The sequence below is a fragment of the Narcine bancroftii genome, chromosome 2 (genome assembly GCF_036971445.1).
Source record: "Narcine bancroftii isolate sNarBan1 chromosome 2, sNarBan1.hap1, whole genome shotgun sequence".
Classification (NCBI taxonomy): domain Eukaryota; kingdom Metazoa; phylum Chordata; class Chondrichthyes; order Torpediniformes; family Narcinidae; genus Narcine; species Narcine bancroftii.
Genome location: NC_091470.1, coordinates 281370527 through 281397630, shown reverse-complemented (window position 1 = coordinate 281397630; position 27104 = coordinate 281370527). Strand labels below are relative to the sequence as shown.

General features: G+C 38.9%; 1 protein-coding gene and 1 long non-coding RNA gene across 2 annotated transcripts in view; one reads left to right on the top strand and one right to left on the bottom strand.

Annotated features, from left to right (window-relative positions):
- LOC138755341 (interaptin-like) overlaps positions 1 to 23624 on the bottom strand; it is a 34651-nt gene extending 11027 nt beyond the window's left edge. The window contains exons 1-7 of the mRNA XM_069921144.1: positions 23456 to 23624; positions 18127 to 18187; positions 14774 to 14869; positions 12523 to 12601; positions 6392 to 6506; positions 4062 to 4246; positions 1286 to 1440 (exon numbers count right to left, since the gene is read on the bottom strand). Of these exons, the coding sequence (XP_069777245.1) occupies positions 1286 to 1440; positions 4062 to 4246; positions 6392 to 6506; positions 12523 to 12601; positions 14774 to 14869; positions 18127 to 18187; positions 23456 to 23621 (857 nt within the window). The 5' untranslated portion in view covers positions 23622 to 23624. The remainder of the gene's footprint in view (positions 1 to 1285; positions 1441 to 4061; positions 4247 to 6391; positions 6507 to 12522; positions 12602 to 14773; positions 14870 to 18126; positions 18188 to 23455) is intronic.
- Positions 23552 to 27104, top strand: part of LOC138755342 (uncharacterized) — a 34147-nt gene continuing 30594 nt past the window's right edge. Inside the window, exon 1 of the long non-coding RNA XR_011352212.1 lies at positions 23552 to 23635. This is a non-coding gene — a long non-coding RNA (uncharacterized lncRNA). The remainder of the gene's footprint in view (positions 23636 to 27104) is intronic.

The following is a 27104-nucleotide window of genomic DNA, read 5'->3' as shown; positions in this document are numbered from 1 at the left end:
TAAATACATAAATTCTGCAGCAATTTGGAGGCAAATGATATTTTAAGTGGATCAGAGCATAAAAGCAAAGGAAGTCTTGCTGAAACTCTATAGGACTTCAGTTAGAGACTAGATTTGTATGACATTTTTATTTCTTGGTAATTTGCCTTCGAGTTTTTGCAATTCACTAGATTGGTTCCTGGGATAAGCAAGGGTGATTAGAGAGGAGAAACTGAGTAACATTCACTGCTACTTACTGGATTTTAGAAGAATGAGAAGTAATTTTATTGTGACAGAGGATTCTGAGAAAAAATGCCAGGGTGGTTCTTGAAAGGTGCCAGTGTGGTTTTCATTGCCTTAGAATTAGAGGAAATGGCCTCAAGGCAAGGAAGTCAATCATTCAAAACTGAAAAGCAGATTTTTTTTTAAATGCAGAGGGTTGTAAAGCTTAGAATCAGATACCTAAATATGATCAGTCATTGAGTATATTTGACACAGGCAAATTTTTCAAAACAGGCAAATCAGAGGATAGGGAATTTGGGACAAAAAATTGTTGGGCACAGAATTATCCTGGACCTTGTCTAGCATAATGTTACTAGGTTTTTTTTTCTGGTTTTATGAAATAATTTTTAAAAATGGCAATTCTAAGGGAGGAAGAAAACGAACAAATAGAGCATCAATTGGGTAAGCAGGTAGGTGGAACACATTACTTGCCTGTTATTTTGTAAAGTTAAAGCAAATCTGTCCCACATCTACATATTTAAGTGAATTACAGTCTGTGCACAATTGGATTTAAAAGTTTAAATGAACTTAATATTGAAATATTTGTGGTGAAAGATCACATTTCACTACTGACCTAGAATTTGCTGGGAATTGCATGGAGAATTAAATTCAGCAGAGCTAATGAAGGGATGAGATTGCAGCAAGTTGCACATTGCCACAAATTGCTGAATGATTTATACTAGTTCTTTGAGCTATTTAAAATAGATTTGTGTTCAATGCATAATTTTTAACAAGTACTGAATCATCAGTGCTCTCCACAATATACAGGATAAGTAGCTGAGACATACAAGGTGCATGATGCTGCAAAAAAAAAATCATGCTGAAATTATCCTTTTATTCCAACAATCTGAATATGCTACTTCCATTTCTACCAGAAAAAAATATGAACACTGAGAAAGAGGTTAAATCCCTCTATTGCTATCACACATTTTATGAGAAATGTTTAAGAGTAAACTCGATCAACTTCTATTTATTCATAAATAATTCAATTTTTAAAAACGGTATGAATCCATAATTCCCTTACCGCATTTTTCTTGCAATCTGGTCTTGCATGAATGCAGTACTGGCAGAGCATTTATCCTCAAACTGATGAAGGGCAGCTTGAGCCTCTAACAACTCCAGCTTCTTTTCTCTGAGTTGAACTTCTGCAGCTTGGTGCTTCTCAACATGCTGATTAAGCTTAAAAAAAATGTTTTAAGAAACTTTGTAAATGGCTACAGTTTTTTCCCCCCCAGTTACTGTAGACTTGTACCATCATAAGACAGTGATTGCCCAAAGGTCTTGAACAGAAGTATTTCAGAAGGAGAGGGGACTTGTTATCAGAAATTAGAATATTCTACATTCATACCATTTGGCTATAGCCTGGCCAGGTAGAATACAAGGTGCTGTTCCTCCAATTTGTGTTAGGCTTCACTCTGGCAGTAGGGAAGGCCAAGAATGGGCACTTCCTGCAACTGTAGGGATAAGTATTGGGTGTCATGGAAAGGTGGGTGGGGAGAGATGGGCACACTAGTAAGTCAGGAACAGATCAATCCTGCAGAAGGCAGGAAAGGAAGGACAGGGGTAGATAAGGCTGGTGGTGCCATCTAGTTACAGCTGGTGGAAATGGAGAATTATGTGATGAGCATAGGCATGGGCTAGTGGGGTGAAAGGAGAGGACAGGAGGAAAAGAAGGGGCTGGCAGCAGAACACCATAAAACAGAGAAGATGGCTCTACTAACCACAACAGATGTATTGATATATTTGATGGAACCGGAACAGTCGTTGAAGCAGTTACAAGAGAATTTGGAGAATTGTCAGGATATAAAGTTAATTAGGATAAAAGTGAAATTTTACCAGTTGGACAAATAAAATTAAATATTTAGGTGTGTTGGTGGACATTAATTATCAGACATATCAGTTAAATTATGTGCCTATATTAAAACAGATTAAAGCAGATTTGATTAAGTGAAAAGATCTTCCATTAACTTTGATTGGATGGGTCAATTGTATTAAAATGAATATTTTTTTCTCAAATTCAATATTTATTTCAGTCAATACCTTGTTTACTTTCAAAAGGTTTTTTTTCAGGATTTAAATAAGGTAGTATGGGAGTTCTTATGGAAGGGTAGATTCGCTCAAGTGGCATTGTATAAACTTACATGGAAATATGCGTTAAGGTGAACTTAAGTTACATTTTCAAAATTATTATGAAGCGGCCAGTTGAAGTTTTTTAGTAGGTTGATGGATTTAGATTATCCTCCTAGCTGGGCTAAGGTGGAAATGGCATTTATTTCTGAGGTTAAAGTAAATGAATTTATATCCCGTTGGAATTTGAATTTGTTACAGGAAAATATGCCGGTATTGAAACATTTGTTAAAGATCTGGATTTTAAAAAATAGGGTTTTGGGGTCAAAAGATAAATTATCAATTTTAACTCCATTGTATAATAATCAGCTTATTTCTTTTTCAATGTTTAATAATTACTAACCACAACAGAGGTGGCATCCATACAGGAGATAGGGTAAGAGTAATAAGTGTCTCGGTAACTATGGAAGTCAGTGGGTTTGCAATAACTGTCAGAATATAGCTAGTCTCTTGCGATGGAGACGGAGATCTAGAAGGGGGAAAACTAATGGGATCTAAGTAAAAATAAGAAAATTACAAATAGTTGGACCACAAGTTGGTAAGGCCACAAGAAAACAAGTTTTTTTGGGGGGAGAGATTTGAAGGTATTGAACCTTGGTTAGTTTGTACTGCGGTCTGTTTATCAATAGGATATAGATGTCCTGGAGATGATTTAAGAATGACATCAAGATATAAGAATAAACAGACTGGGTCTGATAGAGTAGAATGATCAAAATGAACTGGTTGGCTTGAAAACCCTGATTCTGTGTTGGATATCCTTTTGCATTCTTTTGCATCTAAGTAGAGTACCAAAGCATAGAAACTTCAATTCCCCTGTTTTTGAACACATTGTTTGCACGTGGACTATATTGCCAGATGAGAATCAATTGTTGCATTTACTTGGCTTAAATCATTACTTGGACATGAATCTCTCATTGAATGCTAAACCAAGTTAACTGCACTTTAAACACAATTTGCATAATTATATTTTCATTTAAAATTTTCAAATTTGTTATCAAATAAGTGTATCCTTTAGAGACTATATTAAAAAAAATAGATTCACTATAGAAAGTCAGCAAAATTATCCCAAGAGAAGGCAATGGGCTCAGCAGGTCAATAAGATTACTGTCTCCTACTTTAATACTAACAAATAAGCATCTTTTAGCTCAAATGTGGGTGATATTTAGTCATAATTTTAATATTAAACTTTGTCTACTTTTAAAAGCCATTCTTAAATCATTATTACATAACTGGAGCTTTAGATACCAAAGAGCTACCAGTGTTTTATGATCCTAACATAAGGTGGAGTGAATGGAACTCATTCATCTTCTCACATTATGAAATTGTCACCAGAATTATCCTGACAAGCCTTTGAAATTGGACATTATTTAATAAATTAAGCAAGCTTTTCTTTTTTTTTTAAACCTCTATAACATTTATCACAATAAATCAGATAATAAAGGAAACATTTTGGGTAAATATGCAGATTTAAAATGATTTATGTTACACATTAATCAGGTATTAATTTAACAGGATGCTAATGTTGAATTTGTCAGGTTTGACATAACCCAATCCATGATCCAATGTTTTTATTCTAAGTTATGGTACGTTTGCAAAATAAAATTATATACAGTACATTTACAATATGCAAGATCTTGACCAAATAAAGAATTCCATAACTCCATCAAACATGCCTGTTTTTCTAGCAACCAGACTTGATGTATTCCATCTTTTGCTGCAGCATTTATCTTTTCCAGTTCCTTCTTGATCTTCACTACTTCAGACCTTTTGTAAACTATATCTTGCTTGGCAATTTCCTTTAGTTTCTTCATCTGTACCTTTTCCTCCATCAACAATCTCTTCTCTCTGGAACTAGACTCTGTTACAGATTTTTTTTTAATCATAATGTATTTCAATCACAACCAACTTTGATGACTGGTAAAAGAGATGTGAAAATATCATAATTTTTTTTTCCCCTCAATGTGATTGTTTCTAAACCAAAGGAATTTTATTTTAGAACAAAAAATAAACAAACACATATTACAACCTGTTGCTTCTCTTTTCTATCTATGGAAAAGCAGTTAAAACTATAAAATTTGTGGGTTGAGAGGTATTAAAACCAAGGGGAGGGGGGATTAATTTTGAAGTAAATAGTCCTTTAATGATTCATGGTAAATTGAAATAAACTATGGTATGAAGATTGCATACCAAGGTATGGACAATAAGATCCTGGACACCTGGAGCCAGAAAGGGATCAGGTGTATTGAGGATTGTAACAAGCAAGGGGCAGCTCATGTCATTTGAGGAATAAATATGATTTCTCTAATAGAATGTTCAGTTATCTTCAATTAAGATCTTTTTTAGAGGGACAAATTGGGACCATCTCTGATCCTGTCCATGTGTGGTGACATGGAGATTCTAATTTGAAGGGGGAAATGTGTGCAAGTTTATTTCTATGATGCACTTCATCATCCAAAGTGAAGGCCTGAAGACAGGCTTATACAGGTCAAGGGAAAGGTGGGAGTCAGACTTGGGCACAAAAATCCATGAGCGGTGCTGGTCAGATCCATGCCTAGACAGCAATGACAGCTGTTATTAATGCCAGGTACAGGTTTGTGCAATACAATTTCCTGCATCAACTGGTACAGTTGGTGTGAGGTACTCACACCACAAAAACTACATAAATTTAAATTTGAAATCTTAAATGTGCTTTAGATGCGGTGTGGAGATTGGAACCTTTAGCCATTCAACTTAGCTGTGTCCTGGGAAGATCTGGGGGACATTCTGAAAAAAATTACAAAAGTGGATTTTGTATAGGACCCGAAATTGTACCTTCTGGGGAACATTATGGATAGGGGTTTTAAATTGTGCAGATAACAAATTCAATTTGTGAACGTCACCTTGGCGGAAATGTATAGTATTCCTGTGAAAGTCTGACTCCCAACTAAACATTAAACGATGGAATATGGAAATACAGAGTTGCATTCCCCTGGAGAAAACCACATACAATTTAAGGATAAAATATGACACATTTGTTAGAGTGTGGCAACCTTATCTGAAGTATATTGGTTTGCAAATGTGATTATCCCCCTTCATAACAAGGATACTGAAGCAATCCATCCCAACAGAGAAACAGTTAGGATCAAGAAAATGGGACATGGTGGAGAAGTTTTGTTTTATTCCTTACTTTTGGTTATTTGGTTACCTTGGATTTTTTTTTTCTCTCATAGGCTTTTCCAAGGTTTCTGTAGGGGTCGTTGACCCCACCAGTATTTGTGTTTTTTGTATCTGTATAATTTATATGACTTTATTCTTAGTTGTATCAGGGGGAAAGGAGGGGGGGGGGAGGAATAAAAGCAGACTATGTTATACTGGTGTTGGAAGAGATTGTATTGTGTGTTTGAATTTATAGGAGTCTGAAAATCAAAAATAAAATATTCCAAAAAAAAAACATAAATCAATACTTGAGGTGACATAAGCCTTAAAGACAAAATACTCTTTACAAACTAGATCAATAGTAATTGTTGATCTCAAACTCAGTAGTGAGTACAACAGTTGTGCATTTAAGAAGACTTCATAAACTCATGAAAAAGAAAGGAACAAAAGGACATTTTCATACAAGAAGAATGGCAGGAAGCTACTCATTTGGAACAGAAATACTTAATGGCCCAATTATTCAGTTTCTCCATACATTTTAAATCTTGTAATGAAATGGGCTAAATCAGGAAGGTATTCCCTCAACTGACGGTCACCACACTGTGTCAACAGTGCCATATGCATTATAGGATAATACATACAAAATGCTATTCCCTTTGATTATTTAAGAAAGCTAAATTACAGAAATAGAATAAGGTGTCATTTGCTCAAGCTGATTAAAGGCAAAATTGTAACACATGTCTGGAACCCCTGCTTTTAATTTTACACCACGCTCATTTTAGATACCAAAAGGTAAATAGAGGTTATCTCTAGGAATAATGTATTCCAGTTGTATCAAATATTTAAAATACGATTAACCAACTGCCACCTTGTGCTGAACACAGATATCTGGAGAAAAGTTCCTTATCGGCCTCTGATCTTGCAATTCGAGCATCTCTCTTTCTAATTTCGAGCTGGATGAATTCAATTTCGGCTTGCAGCTCCTATAAAAACAGCAAATAATTTACAAAGATCTGATCATTAAAAGTACATTTTTAGAATCCAATTAGAAATGTTAACATGTACTTTTTAGTTCATCTTTAAGCAATTTCAACTCCTTTTAACTTTATTTATTTTAATATTCTGAATCATCTTGAGCTATTTGTATGTTACTGAGCACATATTAAGAAAATAAGTAAAATGTTTCAATCAAAAGGCTATAAAAAAAAGCTACTTTGGAAGAGTGGCCAATAGAGGCACTACCCTGCAGCACAAGGAATCCAGGTTCAATACTGTCTGCGGAGTTTGCATTTTTTCCATGTTACTGCATGAGTTTCTTTCAGGTGCTCCAGTTTCCTTACTACATCCTATAGACATGTGGCTTGGTTGGTCAGTTGACACCTGTAAATTCCCTTTAGCATGTACAGAGTGGTAGAATCTGGATGTGGTAGAGTTAATGAGTTTGGGGAGAATTTGAAAATAGGATTAATGTAGGATTAGTGACAATGAGTGATTGAGGGTTGATGTCAAGCTAAAAGGTCTGTTGCACTGCTGTACGTCATGACCATCAAGAAAGCACACAAATGTCTCTACTTTGTTAGAAGACTAAGAAAGTTCCACACGTCTCCCTCTTCTCACAACAACTATAGAAAAACTGGTATGGGAGCTGCTCTGCTCAAAATCAGAAAAAAGTGAATAAAGTTCAGAACATTTAAAAAAATCCTCCCTTGCATGGACTCCATCTACATGTCCCACTGCCAAGGTACGTTAGCCAACACACTGAAAGACTCATCACACCCCACACACACTCTTCCCTCCTTCCATCAGGGAAAAACCTCAAAAATGTGAAATCATCCATCAACAGGCTGTATGAGTTTCTTCCTTACAGCCAGAAGGCTTCTGAAATCTTGTGCTGCCATGCTTGGTGCTCACGGTGACCTCGTGCTGCCATGCTTGGTGCTCACGGTGACCTCATGCTGCCATGCTTGGTGCTAATTGATCTTCTCTTTCATTGTAAACTTGCAATTGGTAATGCAGCTGTACATAATGTCAGATGACATGTCAGTCTGTTTGTAGAAGAAACCTCACTATATAGCTATGTTGTGACAAATAAACATCAAATTATGAAAACATACAACTCTATGCTGTTTGTAACCAGACATGATGGTGGCAGATTGAGTTTAATATACAAATATAATACATCTTTAAAACAGGCAACATACATCACTTTCAAAAGTTTTCAAGAGAGCCAAGAGAAAAGTTTGAAGATGAGTGACAATAACATACAGATGATCATTATCACAGAGTACTAACCAACAGGTCCAGAAGACTGACCAAGAGAAAACATGGATAAGAAATCATGTTTAAACACACAAGTCGTAAGAATAGGAGCAAGCAACTCAACTTCTCAGACCATATTCAACATTCATAAAACCATGGTTGATCTAAACATAGATTTCTATCCTACCTGATCTCAGTAACACTTGATTTACCTCTTATTTATTGTCTCAGGTTTTGACCTGTTTTTCATGGCCATTTCCACCTGCATTTATGTGAAGGGCCAGACAATCTGACTAAACACCTACAAAGTCAGGCAGCCAGATGCAGCAAGACCTCAGCAATGAACAATCCCCTGATGGACACACCTGAGACCCAAAAACACAAAAACAACCTTTAAAAGGAGGCAAGGCTGCAGTGGCTGGTAAAACTAGGAAGCATTCTTAATAGTATTTAAAAGCAATTATATATCAGAGATTTAAGAACTATTGATTGGGAAAAATACATTTAAAAATATACTTTAAAACAAAAACATTGAAAAACATTTACACAAACAAAATAATTAAAATATAATAAGTATTAATACTTTATCATTTCCTTTCTAATCTCAAATGAATGAATAATCCGATCCTACACCAGGTATGACTAACACCAAATCATGAAAGAGGATATCCCTGCACATTCAATGGACTTCATATCATGTGGATAGATTTATCCAGCATTCACAATATTCTGGACTTGCAGCAAATCCATATCTACATGACGTTCTTGCCTGGGATAACATGACTCTATCCCATTGCCCAGTTTCAATGATTCTCTGGAGTAGAAAACCTCTGCAACTGGATCCTTGACTTGCTGTCGAACAGACCACAATCAGTGAAGATGGGAAGCAATGCCTTCTCCATAATCACATTCAACATCAGCATTCCACAAGGATGTGCATTCAGGCCCCTAAAATATGCTGATGACTATGTAGCCAAATACCACTCCAACCCCATCTTTAACTTCACTGATGACACCACAGCCGTAGGCCAGATATGAAATAGTAACGAGACAGAATAAAGGAAAGAGTCTAGTGGCATGATGACAAGATAACAACCCCTTTTTCAATGTCAGCAAGAAAAAAAAACTGGTGGAGGAAGGAGGAGGTAGAGCACACTCCCCTGTCCACATCAAGTTCAAGGGAACAAATATTTCCGGTGATTTGATCAGGACCATTCATGTCAATGAAACATTCAAGAAAGTACACCAATTCCTCCATTTACTTGGAAGGCCAAAGAAACTTGCTGTCTCTTAATAAGCTCCATAGGTGTACCATCGAAAGCATCCTCGCTGAATACATCACAGCGTAGCATGGGAACCGCACTGCCCAAGATCAGAGGTTGCCATAGAATGCTCCAAATCTTCCCTCCATCCATCAATGCTTTAACAGCCTCAAAGGCAGCCAAAAGATCATTTTCTTCCCTGCAGCTATTATGAAGATTGCAATAGTGATTTCATGCTGCCATTGCTATGTACTAATTTATATTTTCACTGCAACATTACACACTGTAATGTGCTCTTGCTCTTCTTCTTTGCACTGCTATATGCACATTAGAGTTAACTTGCTAGACTACTCACAACATGAGCACATCTCACTTTGCCAGGTATAATGTGACAATAAGCTTGAATTTCCAAAGATTCACATGTCCAAGACAAGAAATTCCTCCTCATCTCATTCTTAAGCAACCATTTGGTTATCTGCCTCTTAGTTCTTGGCATCTACCCTGTCAACCCACGAAGAGTTCTTCACATTTCAATCATTTGTCATTCTTCTAAACTCCAGAAGTTTGCACCAGTTTACTCAAATCTACATCATAAAATAATCCCTTCTTCCAGGAACGACAGGTGGCACAGTTAGCAATGCGGTTAGTGCAATGCTGTTACCACACCAGCAATTGGGACCGGGATTCAAATCCCGCGCTGTCTGTAAGGAGTTTGTACACTCTCCTCACTTTTGTATGGGTTTTCTCCAGGAGCTCTGGTTTCCTCCTACCATTCAAAAATGTAATCGGGTGTAATTGGGTGGCACAGGCTTGTAGGCTGAATGGACCCGTTACCGGGTTGTATGTCTAAATTTTTAAAAAAATTAAAAGGACGAATCTAGTGATCCTCCTCTGCTCTGTCTCCATAGCTAACACATCCTTTCTTAAATATGGAGACTAAAACTACACACAGGTTTTCTGGTATGCATGGCCTTTCCCATTGTGTTTTTATTCCTCAGTGGTATTTTATCTTCTGTCAATCAATCCAACTTCTCAATAGACTTTTGTCAGTTCTCCCTTCATACCGATGAAATTGCCAATATTCAAATTCAAGACTCTAGACTTAAATGCTTTCCACAACATGAATACTTTAGCCAATGTGATTTGACCAATCTGTATTTACCTGTTGAAGATTATTCCTTGCAATTCCTTTGTTACAAGGCTCCTTCAATTATTGATTGATAGCAGCATAACCACATTACAGGACCAGATCTACTCTCACCAATGTGTTCATTCCTTTGTTATTTTATCTCTCCAACAATTTGATTTCACTTCTGATTTTCTAGGCCAAGATCATTCTCTCTCCTATCCTCTTGTAGAATTAGAAAAATAGGGGTATGACTTTCAGCCCTCCAAACTTGCTTAGCTTTTCAATATGATCTTGGATGATCCTTTATCTCAGTACTATATATCTGCCTCTACCTTCTCAATGGAATACCTGTCTAATGTATAATGTAGACTATCAAAATCCCATGGATTTGAAGCTACCCATCTGCTTTCTCATTTTATCTCTCCTAACCTTTACAAAATATTCAGTTCTCCGCCTTGGTCACCTTTAAATCATATTTCTCATGGTTATTAGGATATGCCCATTTATTTTTGTGTCCAATATATCTATCTGTCACAAGTACAATATTGACCCTATACAGCCATACCTCAACTTGTGTCTGGCTTATGTTCTGGAAGTGAGGAAGCAAATTGATTTGGGCACGTCGATCATTATACATGAAATATGCTCATCCAAGCTCTCAACACACCATGGATCCTCACCCCTGCCCACCCATCCAATATCCCTGCGTCCCAACCACAGATCCTCAATATCCCCAAAATATTGGCCACAGACTCTCTCCAAGTTCTTTGCCACCCACTCATCTGTAGGCCCCAACACCCAAATGCTGACACTCGCCTCGGCCACTCAAACACCAGAGCTCCCAACGCCCTAGCCACAGACTCTCACCTAGGCCCCTTGACTTACTGTACAACATAAATTTATGGCATAAATTTTTATGAAGCACTTATCTGGTGACCTCAGACATATCTGCAATCAAACATTACTCGATCAGGCGCAAGTTGAGGTATGGCTGTATTATTTCCCCTATTTTGACCAGATTTGTTGTTATACTTGCTTCCTCTTGCCAATATCATCACTCTGCAGAGTCACCTTGACTTCTCTATTTAATATCAGGTGGATTATCCCCTCTACTATTTAAAGTTCCAGTTATTTATTTTTCCACAATACTGTTACCAACATAATTTAAGTGAAATTAAACTCATCGGAACAGCTCCCTCTTCCAGTGACCTCTTACAAGTGACCTTTCTCCAAATCCACAGTTACAGACATTCAAATTTGATTTTTCTGACCAAATGCCATGGCTCAACATAGAGGAAACAACTACATTGCGGAGGGTGGATGGAAAGACATTATCACCCACACTGAATGGCAAAGCATGTGAAGAGAGAAAGCCATGCTCAGATAATAATTCACAGCTTATTATCTTTTTTTAAAAATTAATTTAGATCATGGATCTTCATTTTCCCTCAGCAGAACCTCTTTGGTAATTCAATCCACGTCACTGGTTCCTACATGGACACATCAATTGGATCCTTCCACTTCCACTCTAGCACCATGATGTATTTAACCATAAAACAGAACAGGTAACACATCATTCAGCACTTACTCTGTTGGCTGGTGAGAACATCATGTATTTGAGCACACTGCCCATACAACTATTATTTTGCTTTTCATTCCATTTATTTCTATGGTCAACTGTCCACAGTACTAAGATCAGTTTCCTCAATCTCTTTGCAGTCCTTACTTCATCTACACAGATGGCATGAGCATCATACCTTAAGGGGAAGTATCTAGGTGAGGTCCTCCAATTGTCTGGTTCCATACTTCCCTAATATTGCAAAATCTGCCATTCTAACATCTAAAATCACTTGTTGAATTTTATTAATCAACAAAGTACATTTCAGTCTTTAAGTCAGCACAGGGAAGAGAAATAAATGTGTTAAAGAAATAGGTTTTTGAAGATTGCAAAACAAATATTTATTTTTCTGTGAAAGGTGGTCACAAAGTCATCTGCAACTAAAAATATTAAGCAGGAATAGCCCAGAAATAGTAAACTCAGAATGTGTGTCAGTAAGACAAAGCAGGATATAAATTCCAACAAAATGAAAGTAATTAATCAATCATCTAGGACAAGCAAATGAGAGTTGCTAGAACTTGGGAATTGTTACTGCAATACAATTTCACCATCTTCAGGCAAAAAGGGAAAACGATTAGAAAAAGGAGTTGTAGAGAAAGGGAGCAACTCAGATGTGAACATTTTATTTTACAGTAAAAGCTTTACAAGAAGATACTAAAAATGTTAAAGTATTTTCATGGTAATATACAATTCAAATTCAAAAAAATCTTCTTGGACAAAAGTGTAAATACCTTAATTTCCTTCAACATCTTCTCTGCCTCCTGTGCAATTTGTGGTGAAATGCTTGCAGCTTTTTTAGCCTGTTTCTGTGTTAATACTTGGAGTCAAAGGAAGAATTTCTAATTTTATATGCATTAGAGATTAATTTACTATCAGCATTGTTTATTAGCAATAGATATAAACACACTAATTTATATTAGGTTTTATTATTAATTACATACAACATTCATTGAAGTACTCGAGCTGGCAGAGTCCGCAAGCATCGAATCCACGCTGCTGAAGATCCAACTGCGCTGGGTGGGTCACGTCTCCAGAATGGAGGACTGTCGCCTTCCCAAGATCGTGTTATATGGCGAGCTCTCCACTGGCCACCGAGACAGAGGTGCACCAAAGAAGAGGTACAAGGACTGCTTAAAGAAATCTCTTGGTACCTGCCACATTGACCACCGCCAGTGGGCTGATATCGCCTCCAACTGTGCATCTTGGCGCCTCACAGTTCGGCGGGCAGCAACTTCCTTTGAAGAAGACCGCAGAGCCCACCTCACTGACAAAAGACAAAGGAGGAAAAATCCAACACCTAACCCCAACCCACCAATTTTCCCTTGCAACCGAGCCTGCCTGTCCCGCATCGGACTTGTCAGTCACCAACGAGCCTGCAGCAGACGTGGACATACCCCTCCATAAATCTTCGTCCGTGAAGCCAAGCCAAAGAAAGACATACAAGATATGTAATGCAGTAATAAAGACAAACATAAATTGCACAAACATATCTTACAAATATGATTGAGTTTTTTTTTGAGGAGGTAACAAAGGTGGTTGATGAGACAGGGACTTCATTAAGACATTTGACAAGGTTCCTCATAGACTGGTCAGAAGATACATATGCAGGAGAACCATGGTGAATTGATAGCTTGGATTCAGAGTTGGATGACCCATAGAAGACAGGTTAATGGTGGAAGGGCGTTATTTTGGCTGGAGGCCCATGCTCAGGGATTGGTGTCGGGACCCTGTGGTTTGTTATTTATGACTTGGATTAAAGTTTTTGGATGGGTTAGTAAGTTTGCTGATGACACTAAGATTGGTAAAGCTATGTAAAGGACTATCAAAGAATGCAAAAAATATATAGATCAGGTATGGATATAGGCAGAAAAATGGCAGATGAAGTTTAATCAGACACATGTGAGATATTTTACTTTGGAAGGTCAAATGGAAGGGCTGTGTATACAGTTAATGGCAGGGCTCTTCAAAAGATTAATGTGCATCAAGATTTCAATGCATAGACCCTTGAAAGTGGCCATACAAGATAGGGTGGTAAAGAAGACATATGGAATGCTTGCTTTCTTTGCTCAGGGCATGGAGTACAAGAGTAAGGAAATCATGTTTCAGGTACATAAAACTTTGATTAGGCCACACTTGGAGTATTGTGCGCAACTCGTCACCCCCTTACAAGGAATGGAGGCTTTGGAAAGGATATAGAAGAGATTTACCAGGATGTTGCCTGGTTGAGAGGCGATGATTGTGGTTCTCAACCTTTTTCTTTCCACTCTCATACCACTTCAAGTATTCCCTATGTCACAGGTGCTCTGTGATTAGTAAGGGATTGCTTAAACTAGTATGTGGGTAGAAAGAAAGTTTGAAAATTTTTAATCATACCTAATTCACTCATTACGTGCATGGTTTCATAACTCCAAAGGAAATGGGCCAATGACAATTTTTCTCAAGCAAATTATTTCAGTCTAGAGCAGTGATTCTCAACCTTCCCTTCCCACTCAAATATAACCTTAAGCAATCCCTTACTAATCACAGAGCACTGATGGCATAGGAATTTCTTAAAGTGGTTTGTGTGTGGAAAGAAAAAGGTTGAGAACCTACTGGACTATGAGCTACAAGGAGAGGATAAACAAACTTCAGATTGTTTTTTCTGGGTTGTTAGAGGTTATGGAGTCACTTGATAGGAGTTTATACAATTATAAGAACTATTGATAGGGTAAACAGTCAGAGTCTTTTATCCCAGGGTAAAAATGTCACATACTGGAGGACATGCATTTAATGTGAGGAAAGGAAAGTTTAAAGGAGATGTGCAGGGCACATGACAATGCAGGTAAATAGAGGGATAAAAATAGTATCATGTGCAAGCAGCAAAGTTTTACCTCAATTTCAGCATCATGTTCAACAGACACGAGGATCTGTTCCTATGCTAAACTATTCTATATTCCAAATGAACTTCAATATTTTTATTTTTCTAGAAATCTTAAAGGATATAGAAAATTGGTTTCCAATTCCAATAGACAAATTTGCTGCTGAAGATTCTTGATATATTCAGTTTCGATTGAAGTCAATGACTTTTCTTTCCATTTTCTAAAATTGAAGTAGACCATGTTGGAACAAAACATCCATTATTTATTCTTACATGATACAGACGTGACTGGCAAAAATCAACATTTAATGCCATTGAGATATTTGTAGATAAAGTCAGACTTACCTTGACTCACCTTGCCGTAGGCTACACACTAAAGGTACTAAGTGAATTCCAGAATTTTGAAGGAGCAACAATGAAGGAACAGTAAAACAATATAGGCAGTCCCCAGGTTAAATATGTCCAACTTACAAACAACCAATAGTTACAAAGCGGCAAGCCAACCAGGAATAGAACAGCATCAAATTCCGTTTCAAGCATGGTTGAGTAGAGTTTAAATTCTAATACAAATTCAATAGTGGCACCTTCCCCCGCTCACTCCAACGTGCCCACCACCCCCCCCCACCCACCCCCCACCGGGCTCCAACAGGCACAGCCACTTCCACAGGCACAAGTCGCCGTTCCAACCCACTTATTCTGGCTCAGCTGCAACCCCGCGCTTGCTCAGATGAGGTGTAACAGGCACCCCCCCCCCCCCCCACCCTCACTGGATTGGTTCCAGTTTCCCATGTTGTAAATCACCCAAATAAAGCTCTCGTTGTAAATAACCCAAATAAAGCTCTCAACTTTGCTGATGGGCCTTAAATTTTAAAGGTTTTCTTCTTAGTTTCTTCTGCTTCCAGTGTGCCATTCCTAGAATACTGGCTGCCATTTAGTAACTTCCAAGGGTTCATTTCTTCTGTTTGATCCTTGGATTTTTTAAAAATATAGTGAATACTAAACAGAATATGATCCATACATACTCACTCCTCTCTCTTCCCAAAGTAACCTTTTATACAGTAGCTTCCAGCACAGTGATCTATGAAATGATTGCTGAATTGCCAATAAAACTGATGTGATTTATTACTTTTACTTTATGACATTGATATGGCAGTCAAAGACTGGCCATACAGCTCTAATCTGTTTTACTTAGAAATCAATCTTAAATTTGCTTATGTACAGTACTGTATTATTATGTTTAAGATGTTTTAGTGTTGGGAAGTGTTTTATAAGCATTGAAAGGCAAAATATATACTAAATATGCTATATAGTAAGAAGAACATTTGCCTAATTGATGCTGAATAAAGACCGTATGTACTTGTTCTGACTCAAATAGAAATTTGAGTTAAAGACAGACCTAGAAAATGAAACTCTTATTTAACCCAGGGACTGCCTGTATACACAGGTAGTACAGGATACAAGTTGGGAGGGCCAACAAAAAAGCTTTAGCAAGTTATTTCAATTCTATCCAACCATAATGTGCCTATGGCAGAAGGAAGATTTAGGGTGGATAGCAAGGTGCTAAATTTATCAGGCTACTTTGTCTTATTTGATGTCAACTTAGAGCCATCAAGTTATACAACATGGAAACAGACCTTTTGGCTCATTCAAAATGCTCACCCACACTGTCCCACGTGCATGCATTTGGCCCATCTTTCAAATCAAATGATGGAGGGGGCCGGATTTAGAAAGGGAATTGTAGATGTTATGGTGATGCCAGTTGAAATTATAATTGTTGATAGTGAAACAATTGAACTCAAGATAATGAACAGGCATAATTAGATAAATGCAGTCACCTTGGAGAATTATACAGCTAGAGGAAAATATGTAGTCAGCAAGAATTAAGTCACAACGACATATGAAAGTAAACAGTAAAAAAAACAAGGTATGCTCAATTGGGAGTGAATATAGTTTAACAAGCGAGCTGAAAGATATAAATGATCTTGGTGTGAAATAGGAAATAAATTTGGGTAACTTTACAAAGAATAAGTAAAGTCAGTCATGAATGTGCGGGAGTAGTTAAGGCTCGAGAAAACAGAAGCATAATCAAAATTTTAAGCAGCAGAGAATGTGAAATGGAAGGAAGTCATGAAAGTGTTCATGAAATGGAAATAGTTCACCTTAATACTGGAGGGGGGGGGGGGGTGTGTGGGTAAAAATCTAGAAAGTTCAGTCTTTTAAATTTAGTGTTGAAGCATAGGCCTTTGAAATTTCATGCCCAGAATTGATGGGAAGAATGGAGTTGTGTCTGCTACAGACTTACAAATTCTAATTGCGTTGCCTTTGAAGAAATGTGCATATACACAAGCTGCGGTCACAACACTCCTGGTCCTTTTCTAAGCAAGTCTCAAATTGGGCAGCCTCCGCAAAGCTTCCAAGACCCTGACATCAGTCTCTCCAAGTAACTCCAATGCTAGTCACACTTAAAATGAAGCAGTCTCTCCAATGACCTTCAATATTAATCCCAAAAGACCCCCCTGGCACAGGCCAATCCACCAAAAAGGCCCAGTCATTCACACAGCATGCTTTGCTCTGAATTCTACAAAAATGGCTGGCCACAAGAGCTACTTCAAAAAGCTGCTTTCTCTTCAGCCATCAGAATGGGTCTACCTTTCCAAAAATCACAATGTCTTTGCAAATGTTTCCAATTCTGGAACGGACTATGACAAACCTTCCCTCAGCTCTTCCAATGTATCAAATTTATTGCTGGGCTGTGACTTGTGTTGTGCTTGTGTGAAAAGTTAAATGTTAACTGTGACCATTCAGTCCTTCCTGTCTATACTATCCCTTACAGTGATAATTCCATTTTACTAAAACAGGAGCTCGTAATATACTGAAGACAATGGCTTTGGACTTCCAAATATTTAGCTGCAGAAAATTTCTATTTTTGACAAGCATTCTGGCTACATCACGAAGGAACAAAAAAAATATAATTGTGTTGAGTCAGTATTCATTGAAACATAGAAAATAGTAAAAGTTAACCATGTAGCCCATCAACCATTCTCCACAATTCATGTTTGATTTATATACCCCAATAAAATATTGTCACTCTCACCCAATCACCTTTGATGCTATCAGCATCTAAAAATCACCCATCTCCTCAAAAACATTCAGTGACATTGATATATAGCCCTCTGTGATAACTTGTTCCACAAGTTCATCATCCTCTGAGTGAAGACATTTCTTCTGCTTTTAGTTAAGACCTAAAGGGATAATCAGCCAGATTGCTTTTGCACATTTTTTTTTCCATGAAACATTTATCTTCAAATCATTGGTAATGATATTAGGGTCAAATGACTTCAATAATTCATTATTAATTCTGATCTATAGAGGGCTCAAGCTGAGGTGCTAGTCAGGTAAACAAGACTCAATGCTTTCAGAGGAGGGTAAAAAAAAAAGCCTATATAGTAACATATATTAAAAAAAAGTATACTTGTACCTGGAATTAAGTGGCAAATTACTATTCTTCAACAATTTTCTATTGAGATTTCTCATTTTTTCTAGAAATAAAAACACTAATTAGAATAAAAGAACACAACAGCACAGGGCATTTGGTCTATCTAATCTGTGCCAAACTTTTATTCTATCTAGTCCCACTGACTTGTAACTAGTTCATAACTCTCTATATCCCTCCTATCCAAGTACCAATCCAAATTTTTATTAAATTTCAAAATTGAGCCTGCATTCACCATTTCAGCTGGCAGCTCTTTCCACACACTCATCACTCCCTGTGTGAAGTTCTCCATAATGTTCCCTGAAAATGTTTCCATTTTCACTCTTAAAGTTCTTGTCTCACGTAACTTTAGTGGGAAAAGCCTGTTTGCATTTACTCTATGTAAACCATTCATAATGTTGTAATCTCAATCAAATCTCCCCTCATTCTTTCACATTAGGTTTGGTATGACATTGTAAACCTTGGCAAGCGTCTACAGATATGTAGACCATAAGGCATAGAAGCAGAAATAGTCTATTCAGCCCATTGAGTCTGCCCTGCCTTTTAATCATGAGCTGATCCATTTTCCCCACTCAGCCTAACTGCCCAGTCGTCTCCCCATAACTTTTGATGCCCTGGGTATCAAGAACCTTTCAATCTCTGTCTTAAAAATACTGCTTGTGAAAACAAATTCCACAGACTTTCCACCCTCTGGCTGAAGAAATTCCTCCGCATCTCTGTGTGACACCCTTCAATCCTGAAGTTGTGCCTCTTGTACTAGATTCTTCCTACATTCAATATGTCTCAATGAGATGCCCCTCAGACTCCTAAATTCAAATAAGTACTGGCCAAAAGCAATCAAATGCTCCTTATGTGATGACCCTTTCATTCCTATAATCATCCCTGTGAACCTTCTCTGAACCATCTCCAATGTCAGCACATCCTATCTTAAATGAGGAGCCCAAAACTGCTCACAATACTCCATGAGGTCTCAACAGTGCCTTAACATCAACATCACATTCCTGCTCTTATATTCTATTTCTCTTGAAATGAATGCCAGTAATGCATTTGCCATCTTCACCACTGACGCAACATGCAAATTACCTTCAGGCTTCCCTTCATGAGGAATCTCAGGTCCCTTTGCATCTGGGTATTTTCAATTTTCTCCCCATTTTAAAAATAGTCTGTTTATTTTTTTCTACCAAAGTGCATGACCGTACACTTTCCAACATTATATTTCATTTTACATTTCTCTGCCCTTTCTCCTAATCTATCCCGATTTCCTCAACACTACCTGAAATGAAACACAAAAGTCTGCAGATATAATGACTGTAGTAAAAATACACAGAAATGCTGGAGGAACTCAGTCAGTCTTGCAGCGTTCATAGACAGTTAAGATATGTTACCGACGCTTCGGGCCTGAGCCCTTCTTCAAGATACATGCAAAAGAAAAAAAAAAATCAGAAATCTGCCTGGATAAACTGGAGAGAGAAGGGTGGAAGAATGGGAGGGGAGGAGTCCAGACCAACAAAAAGTGTTAATTGGATATGATAAGAGAAAAGGTGAGAATAGATTTTAGCTTTGCAAAAGGAAACAGAGGGAAAAGGGAAGAGAAAGAGAGCAACAGAGATGGGTAAAAGGTGACGGTGGGGGGGAGGGGGGAAGAGGGGAAGAAGAGGGGTGTGGGGTTTAACAGAAACCAGAGACCAATGTTAATGCCATTGGGTTGGAGGTGCCCAGAGGGAAGATGACAGGTTTTTCCTCCAATTTGCAGGTAGTCTCAATCTGGTAAGTAAATGAGAGCATGGACAGACATGTCAGCAAGGAATTGGGATGGAGAATTAAGATGGGTGGCCACTGAGAGATCCATGCTATGGCGGTGAACAGAGTTGAGGAGCTCAACAAAGCAATCTCCCAGTCTGTGCCCAGTCTCTCCAATGTAGCGGAGACCACAATAGAACCACCAGATGCAGTAAATGACCATTGCAGATTGATTCACAATTGAATCACTTGGAAGGACTGCTTGGGGCCCTAAATGGGCACAAGTGGAGCATCGGTCATAGGGATAGGTACCAAGGGAACAATTGGAGGGGGAATGGACAAGGAAGCTACAGAGAGAACAGTCCCTGCAGAAGTTGGAGTAGGGAATATGTGTCTAGTGGTGGGACCTTAACACTACCCGCTCTTCCACCTACTTTCCTATCATCTGTAAATTGACCACAAAGCCATTCATTTCATAATCTAAATCATTAATTAAAAAGTGGCCCCAACACTGACCCCTGTGGAACACCATTAGGAGCTAGTAGCCAACCAAAATATGATCCCTATATTCCTGAATCTCTGCTTCCTGCAAATCAGCCCATGTTCTATCCACGCAAGTATGTTTCCTGTTATACCATAGGCTCTTTACTTGTTAAGTGGCCTCATGTGTGGCACCTTGTCAAAGGCCTTCTGAAAATCCAAATACACAACAACCAAAGGATTTCCTTTATCTAGCCTGCTTGTTACTTCTTCAAAGAATTCCAATAGGTTTGTCAAAGTCAAGCAAGATTTTTTCTGAAGGAAATTATGCTGGCTTTGGCATCTCTAGTCATGTGTCTCCAAGTACTCCATATCCTCATCCTTGACAATTGACTAACACCTTCCACCACTGTCAGGTTAAATTTCCTTTTTGCTGCCTCCCTTCCTTCTTGAATAGTGGGGTGACATTTGCGATTTTCCTGAAAGATAATTTTACTAGTGCCTCCGGAACCTCTTCCACTACTTTTTTTTCGGAACCTAAGGGTGCAATTTATCTGGTCTGGGAGCTGTTTTCACCCTTAGACCATTCTGTCTGGTTGCATCATTCTCTGGTATGGAGGTGCCAATACACAGGACAGGATAAAACCTCCAGAGAGTTGTTATTTGGCCAACAGCATCACAGGCATCAGTCTTCACTCCATCAAGGGCATCTACAGAGGCAGTGTCTTAAGAATGCGCCTCACCAGCCACGCCATGCCCTCTTCACCTAATACTATCAGGAAAAAGGTACAGGAGCCTGAAGACAAGCGTTCAGCAGCACAAAGACAGCTTTTTCCCTGCTACCATCAGATTTCTGAATGGACAACGAACCACAGATACTACCTCACTTTCTCCTATTTTTCTTGCATAATTTATTTAGATTTCAGATTTATTGTCGATGTACATTCATGATATCACAAAATCCTGAGATTCTTTTTCCTGCAGGCGAGGCAGAATTACCACTTTTTGGTAGTGCAAAGAAAAATAAATAGTAAACAAATAAAGAACTGTAAACAGATAACAAATGTTAAGAAACAGACAGTTCAAGACAGAGAGAATTAAAAAAATCAGTAAAGTGCAAAAGGAAGAGTCCTTAAATGCATCCCTGATTGAGTTGTTGTTGAGGAGTGTGATGGTGGAGGGTAGCAGCTGTTCCTGAACCCAGTGGTGCGTGTCTTGTGGCACCTATACCTCTTTCCTGATGGCAGTAGCAAGAACAGAGTGTGTGCTGGCTGATGTGGATCCTTGATGATTGCTGCTGGTCTCTATCAGCAGTGCTCCCTGTAGAGGTTTTCAATAGTGGGGAAGGTTTTTCTCTGTGATGTCCTGGGCTGCATCTATGACTTTGTTTAAGGCTTTACATTCAGGAGTATTGGTGTCCCCATACCTGTCCGTCATGCAGCCAGTCAGCACACTTTCTACCACACATCTATTGAAATTTGTCAGGGTTTCTGATGTCATACCAAACCTCCGCAAACTCCTGAGAACGTAGAGGTGCTGACATGTTCTCTTCGCTATGCCATTAGTGTGTTGGGTCCAGAAAAGATTCTCCAAGATAGTGACTACCAAGAACTTAAATCTGCTCACTCTCTCCACCTATGATCCCCAGATCATATATCTCTGGTCTATTTTTGAAATGTAATTTACAGCAAAAACAACAAATTTTGTGAGATGTTCATGATAATAAATTTCATGATAATAAATTTTGATCTTTCTGAACACCTTCTTCCTTGAAATTGTAATTGCACTCACTGTCCTTCCATGATACTCTTCGACATCTGGCACACTGCTAATGTCTTTCACAGTGAAGATCCATGTCCTGGTCTCCCATTATTTATCTAGCATCATTTCTTAATGATCCTTATCTACACTCACTTCTCTTTTACTCTTTTTATACTTGAAGCATTTTGAATCCCCTTTGATATTATTTGCTAGCCTCCCTTCATACTTCATCTTTTCCCTCCTTACAAGTTTTTAAAATGACCTTTTGCAAGTTTATAAAGACTATCTTCCCACTAATTTTTCCCCTCCTCGAATGCCCACTCTTTTGCTTTTAAGTTGGCTTTGACTTCTCTTGTCAGCCACAGTGGTGACATTAACATTATTTTATTTTTGGTCTGCATTTATCCAGCACCTGCCTCATTTCTTGCAAAAACTCCATCCATTGCTGCTCTCCTATCTTTCCCTTCCAATGCATTTTGGGCAATTCATCTCTCACGCCAGTGTAATACCCTTTACTCCACTTTAGTTTCTCTTTGTTAAATCTCAGTCATATTGTGGTTCCTTTCCTCTAAACTCTCTTAACAACACCCAATAAAGTCCAGCCTATCCCCTAGTAGGCTCATCAACAAGCTGTTCTAAAACACCATTTCATAGGCTTTCTGCAAATTCTCTCTTGAAATCCAGTTTAGTAAATCTACTTGCATGTTATAGGTGCCACAAGACTCAGATCACCTGGTTCAGAAACAGGTGCTACCCCACCCCCCATCAGACTCCGAAACAGCAAACTCAATCAGAAACTCATTCAAGGAATCTTACTTTGCAGATTGTTGTGCTTATTTGTATTGCACAGGCTATTTATATTTTTTAAAATTTGCTTGCATTTCTCTCTTTTGTCTACGTATCTTTTCTTGAGTCGTTTTTCGCACTCTCCACAAAATTCTGGCCGGCCCGCAGGGAAAGAGAATCTCAGGGTTGTATGTGATGTCTGGTCTCCAGGGAGTAAAGTCCTAACCCTTCCTTTTAACTTCGATCCTCAAGACCCAGCAACAACCTTCGATGCTCTTTCAATATGTAGCCAGGTAACCAAAAGTGAGGAACAAATGTTAATTTTAGAACAATCTTTATAAGCAACGGTATCTTACAGTCATGCGACTAACCTCATCAGGTGTAAGCACGGATTCAGTCAATAAAGTACCAGTCCAAAATTCGTCTCTTTGCGAAACAAAACCCACTGAATATATTTTTTCGCTTTAAAAATGCCTCTAGGAAAGTGTAACTTAAACGAAACATTTCGAGCTACTATCAAGTGGACAATCTACTTGTTGATACTCACCAGCCATTACACTGAGATTCCACAGGGCACGGTTTGCGCTTCCAGGCCCAAGCCAGGTTACCACAGCAACAGCTCTGGGCTTCCGGGAGACGCTCCCGATACCGGAAGTAGTTGGCTCTCTTCCGTGTGGCCGGGCGGCGGCTTGCTTCCAACTTAATACAGTCATTCCTTCTGTTGGAGGTAAAGAAACACAGTCAGAGAATCAGAATTAAGAAAGACGATCTTTAATCATTTTTGTATAAGCCTTGGTTGATCTTAGCTGGTCACATTTGCTTTTTTTCCTCCACTTCTGAGCAGAGGCAGTTAAGTTTCAGCTGCTCATCAAACAGTCTGGGCCAGGGATGTTGCTTCGGGAGCTGGTGAAATGTGGAGTCTGGTCAAAATTTAACGTAAGCATTTGATTCTTGTGAACGTTAAAGGTGGAAGGATGAGGACCAGTGCAGTTAATTGGCCATCAGAGGAACACGTTCAACCATTTCAGTGGTTAAACCGGCGCGTTATTATCAGAATCCCAACTGCAAACATTTTTCTCCATTACAGAATCGAGCAGTTATAGGGACATGTTACATCTTCTGAAGAGCGAGAATGACGCTGCAATCCCGGTTCTGATTTGACTAATGTGTAATCACCAGTAGGGTGGGAGCTGCCTGACTGGTTGTGCCTGTGTGTGTGTGTGTGTGTGTGGGTTGTGAGATGAAACATTTCTTCTGCCACTCATAAATAATTTATCCATCCTCCCAATGCATAGTTTCAAGGTTCTCAATGGAAGCACAAATACTGGCAGAGGATCCCAGGAGTCAGCAGGGACATGGCACTCTTGCAGCATATACTTTTAACACATAGTCATAAAGTTTTGAATCATGGAAACAAGTCCAAGCTAGTCCCATTTGTCTGTATTTGGCCTATATCTCCCTAACCATGGCCTGTACTCATTGGGATTTAGGAATTGTAGAAAGGTTATTTTCCAAGGTGGGAGAATCTAGGACAGGAGAACCAAATCTTTTTAGACCATTGACCCCTTCATGGAATCTTTGATCCCTCACAGACCCCAAGGCATGGAATCCCTTAGGAGCAGTGGCAGCGCTGAATGGGGGGTGGTGGGAGGTAGTGGCACTGGACTGGGGAGAGTGTTGGATACATACTGCTCCGGTCTGTCAGGCCTTTCACTCTCTACTTATTAAGAGGCTAAAGCCAAACACAACACAAGAGGTTGGCCACCCCTGCAATTTTCTGTCAATCTCCCCCATTTTCAACCACAAATGTTCAATTGACCACCCTCTTCCCCCCCCCCCCCCTGCTGTTTATCAACCCCCTGGATTGTCCCATCGACCCCCAGGGGTCAGTATCAACCACTTTGGTGACCCCTGGGTTAGGACAAGAGGGCCAACCCCAACTCTGGAGAAGAATCCCTTCGGATTAAAGGGTGTCTGCTTAGAACAGAGATGCAGAAGAATTTCTTCAGCCAGAGGGTGGTAAATTTGTGGAATTGGTTGCCCAGGCTGTTATGGGGGCTAGGTCATTGTGTGTATTTAAGGCAGAAATTGAAAGATTCTTGATTAGCCAGGGCATAAAACATTATGGGGAGAAGACCGAGCAGTGGGGTTGAGTGTGAAAAGAATCAGTTTATGATTAAATAGTGGGGCAGACTCGATGGGCAGAATAACCTATTTCTGCTCCTATGACTTACGATATTTTGAAAATTTCTACCACCTACTGTGTGAAGAAGGTATCTCTCAGGTCCCTTTTAAATCTTCCCCTTTCTCCTTAAATCCACACCCACCAGTTTACTGGGAAAAAGCCAATTTTATACATCTCTATAAGATACCCCCTTAGCCTCCTATGCTCCAGGAAGAATAGTCCCAACCTATCTAGCCTCTTCTTATAATTCAAGCTGGAAAGTCCTGGTAACATTCTTGTGAATCTTTTCTCCACCTTTACCAGCTTAACAATACATTTGCTTTAGCTGAGGGAGATGGATCATCTCTTTGAATGGTGTAATGACAACAACCTTGTACTCAACATCAGCAAAGCCAAGGAGATGATTGTAGAGCTCGGGAGGAAGAGAGGGGAACAGCACCCAGTCCTCATCGAGGGCTCAGTAGTGGAGAGGGTCAGGAACTTCAAATTCCTGCCTGTCAACATCTCTGAGGATCTGTCCTGAAGCCTCCACATTGATGCAATCACAAAGAAGGCTCTCCAACAGCTATACTTTGTTAGATGTCTGAGGCAGTTCGGCAAGTCACCGAAGACTCGTAAACATCTACAGCTGTACCATGGAGAGCATTCAGTCTTGTTGCATCACTGCTTGGCATGGAGACGCCACCTCTCTGGACAAGAATAAACTCCAGAGGGTTGTTAACTAGGCCTGTGACATCACAGGCACCAGACTTCACTCCATCAAGGACATCTATATGAGGCGCTGTCTTAAAAAGGCAGCCTCTATCCTCAAAGACCTCCACCACCCAGGCCATGCCCTCTTCACTCTACTACTGGGGAAAAGGTACAGGAGCCTAAAGACGAGCACTCACGGCACAAGGACAGTTTCTTCCCCGCTGCCATCAGATTCCTGAATAATCAATGAACCATGGACAATGTCTTACTTTTCGTGCACTATTATTTTAACTTTTTTTATAGTAATGTTGTAAGATGGTTACAATATTAACATTTGCACTGTGATGCTGCCGCAAAACACCAAATTTCATGACTAGTTCATGACAACAAATTCTGTTTCTGTAAACAGCACAATACTCTCAAGTACATTCTCACAAACATCCTGTACAATTGTAACATGAAAATCCTCAAGGTTAACATGTCAAACATCATCTTCACCACCCTGACTACCTGTGTTGCCACTTTCATGGAACTTTGTAGCTCTACACCACCCCACCCCCAACATCCGACTCTCTCTTTGTCTCTTTGTTCTACAACACTCCCAAGGACCCTATAATTAGCCAACCAAAGTGCCACACCTCACACTTGTCCGTTAAATTCAACCTCCCATTCCTTAGCCTACTTTTCCAGTTAATCTAAATCCTGTTGTAATATTAGATAATGTTCTACACTTTCTACACTCCATGATACCACCAATTTTGATGTTATCCACAAACTTACTATACGAATTAGATTCAAGATTCCATTGTCGTGCCCAAAATACACATATCTTCATTTTGTTTGGCTGACACTCCCATAACCACAGGAGCTGCACAGGTATAGTTATTATTTATCCAATAACCAAAGATGGTTAACATAGCAATTTTTTTCCTTGTTGTTTGTGGAAACTTGCTGTGTCCTAATTGGGATCTATGATTCCATACATTATGTGGATTGATTGTGATGCAAATTGAAAAGTCCAGACTCATTAGTCATATAAATGTAGGCCATATTGTTTGTTATGAGGATGGGTTTCTGTATTTGAAGTTGGAGGATATACAGAAATGTGAAGTTACTGTAAGAACATGTGAAGTTCTGAATTTTCATAAAAAATAATCATGCAATATTATACATCATATATTTAAAATGTTACGTTTATTTACAGCATACATCTCATTTTATCAAACAAGTAAATTGCTGCAATAAGATTTTCCCAACTGTTTGAATATGTACAATAATCATGTTCTTTGGCTTGGCTTCGCGGACGAAGATTTATGGA